Source organism: Zingiber officinale, chromosome 6B, assembly GCF_018446385.1.
Source record: "Zingiber officinale cultivar Zhangliang chromosome 6B, Zo_v1.1, whole genome shotgun sequence".
NCBI lineage: Eukaryota > Viridiplantae > Streptophyta > Magnoliopsida > Zingiberales > Zingiberaceae > Zingiber > Zingiber officinale.
In genome coordinates this window covers 45,455,843-45,457,272 of record NC_055996.1, presented here as the reverse complement: position 1 = coordinate 45,457,272, position 1,430 = coordinate 45,455,843, and the positions used below count along the sequence as shown (strand labels likewise).

Here is a 1,430-nt window from a genome sequence, read left to right as displayed (position 1 = left end):
TCGTGTGGCCAGGACTGATCGGAGCTCCTTGCTCGCTGATTTTGCTGCTCACGGTAGGATTCGGCGCTGCCTCCGGGTGTGTTATCGACTAATCGGTCGACATGGTGAGGGGGAAGACACAGATGAGGAGGATAGAGAAACTGACCAGCCGACAGGTGGCCTTTTCCGAGCACCGGAGAGGCCTTCTGAAGAAGGCCTTTGAGCTCTCCGTGCTGGATTAAAAAGGGGCGTTGTGTCCTGGGAACCCTAAAGATACTCCCGCTATGGGTTTAGGAAATGCATGATAAATATACCCAATTATTTACCCGGTCTTCCAACTTCTAATCCCGAAGCCATGGCTTCCTCCTCCAAAGCCCTAGGCGAGCTCCTCTGCTCGCCGAAGCGTCTCCGCCCGATCTCCCTCTCCCCGGAATCCATGACCCTCAAATCCCCCCTCTCCACCCTCCACGCCCCTCCTCTCGCCGCCGGTGAACACCCCTCCGCACTCACGTCGGAGCAGGCGAAGAGGGTCAACGCCGGCCGATCCCTTTCCCGATGGAAGCGGAACCTCAGTATCTGTTCTGAAAGGATCGTGACAAGGAAAGATACTCATTCCGATCCCTATGTGAAGCTGGGAGAGCTCTTGGTCGAGGAGACATGGCTGGAGGCTCTCCCCGGCGAGCTTCAGAAACCCTACGCGCAGAACCTGTGCAGGTTTGTGGAGATGGAGATGCGCGACAGTGTCCCTATCTACCCTCCGCCCCACCTTATATTTAATGCTCTTCATTTGACTTCCTTTGATGAAGTCAAGGCAGTCATTATTGGACAGGTAGACTCCTTGACTTGAATCATTTTGTTATGCCTCATTGTATGCCCTATTCTTTGAGTTTCTTGTTTCTTACGCATGCTACAACTTTGACATTTTGTGCCTCCTGATTCCCATTTATTAACTAGATGAATATCAAGTTTATTCATACTGTCATAGTGTATTGATCTAGTAGCAGTGGCTTGTAGAATGATGTTGGTCATTTTATCTGAGGCCTTCATTATTTGGTTCCATGTAGAAAATCGCCTTTTGTCATCTTCAAATACTGAGTGTAATCGCCTTTTGTCATCTTCAAGGTGTTGTGCATCATGATTTAAAGCCAGAGGTTTGTATCATAGAGAACTTTAATTCAATTTATGCAGACATGATATTACTTTAGATCTCTTATTTTACAGGAGCAACTTAGGGTATTCTGCTATTCATTTCTTTTTCAACATATATTTTTCAGCGCTGTTAATATTTCTTCCTTGTATTTAACAATAGAATTTTCTTTTCACCACTAGAGATGAAAATGCTCAGATGAAGTTGATTGATTTTGGCCTTTCCGATTTTGTTAAACCAGGTGAGCATTGTTTAGTGGCATGGTCTAGTTGATTGCTTTTTTGGTGATGTTAAACATGAAAAT

At 46.1% G+C, this 1,430-nt stretch overlaps 1 protein-coding gene across 1 annotated transcript; it reads left to right on the top strand.

Annotated features, from left to right (window-relative positions):
• Nucleotides 1–274: 274 nt before the first annotated feature.
• Nucleotides 275–826, top strand: LOC121990947 (uracil-DNA glycosylase, mitochondrial-like). Its single transcript, XM_042544989.1, has one exon. It carries the CDS (start codon nt 281–283, stop codon nt 824–826), a length of 546 nt encoding a protein of 181 aa, XP_042400923.1. The 5' UTR covers nt 275–280.
• Nucleotides 827–1,430: the final 604 nt, after the last annotated feature.

What these genes read in the sequence shown, in the direction of transcription:
- LOC121990947 (XM_042544989.1), top strand. Translation starts at nt 281, where the DNA reads ATGATAAATATACCCAATTATTTACCCGGTCTTCCAACTTCTAATCCC.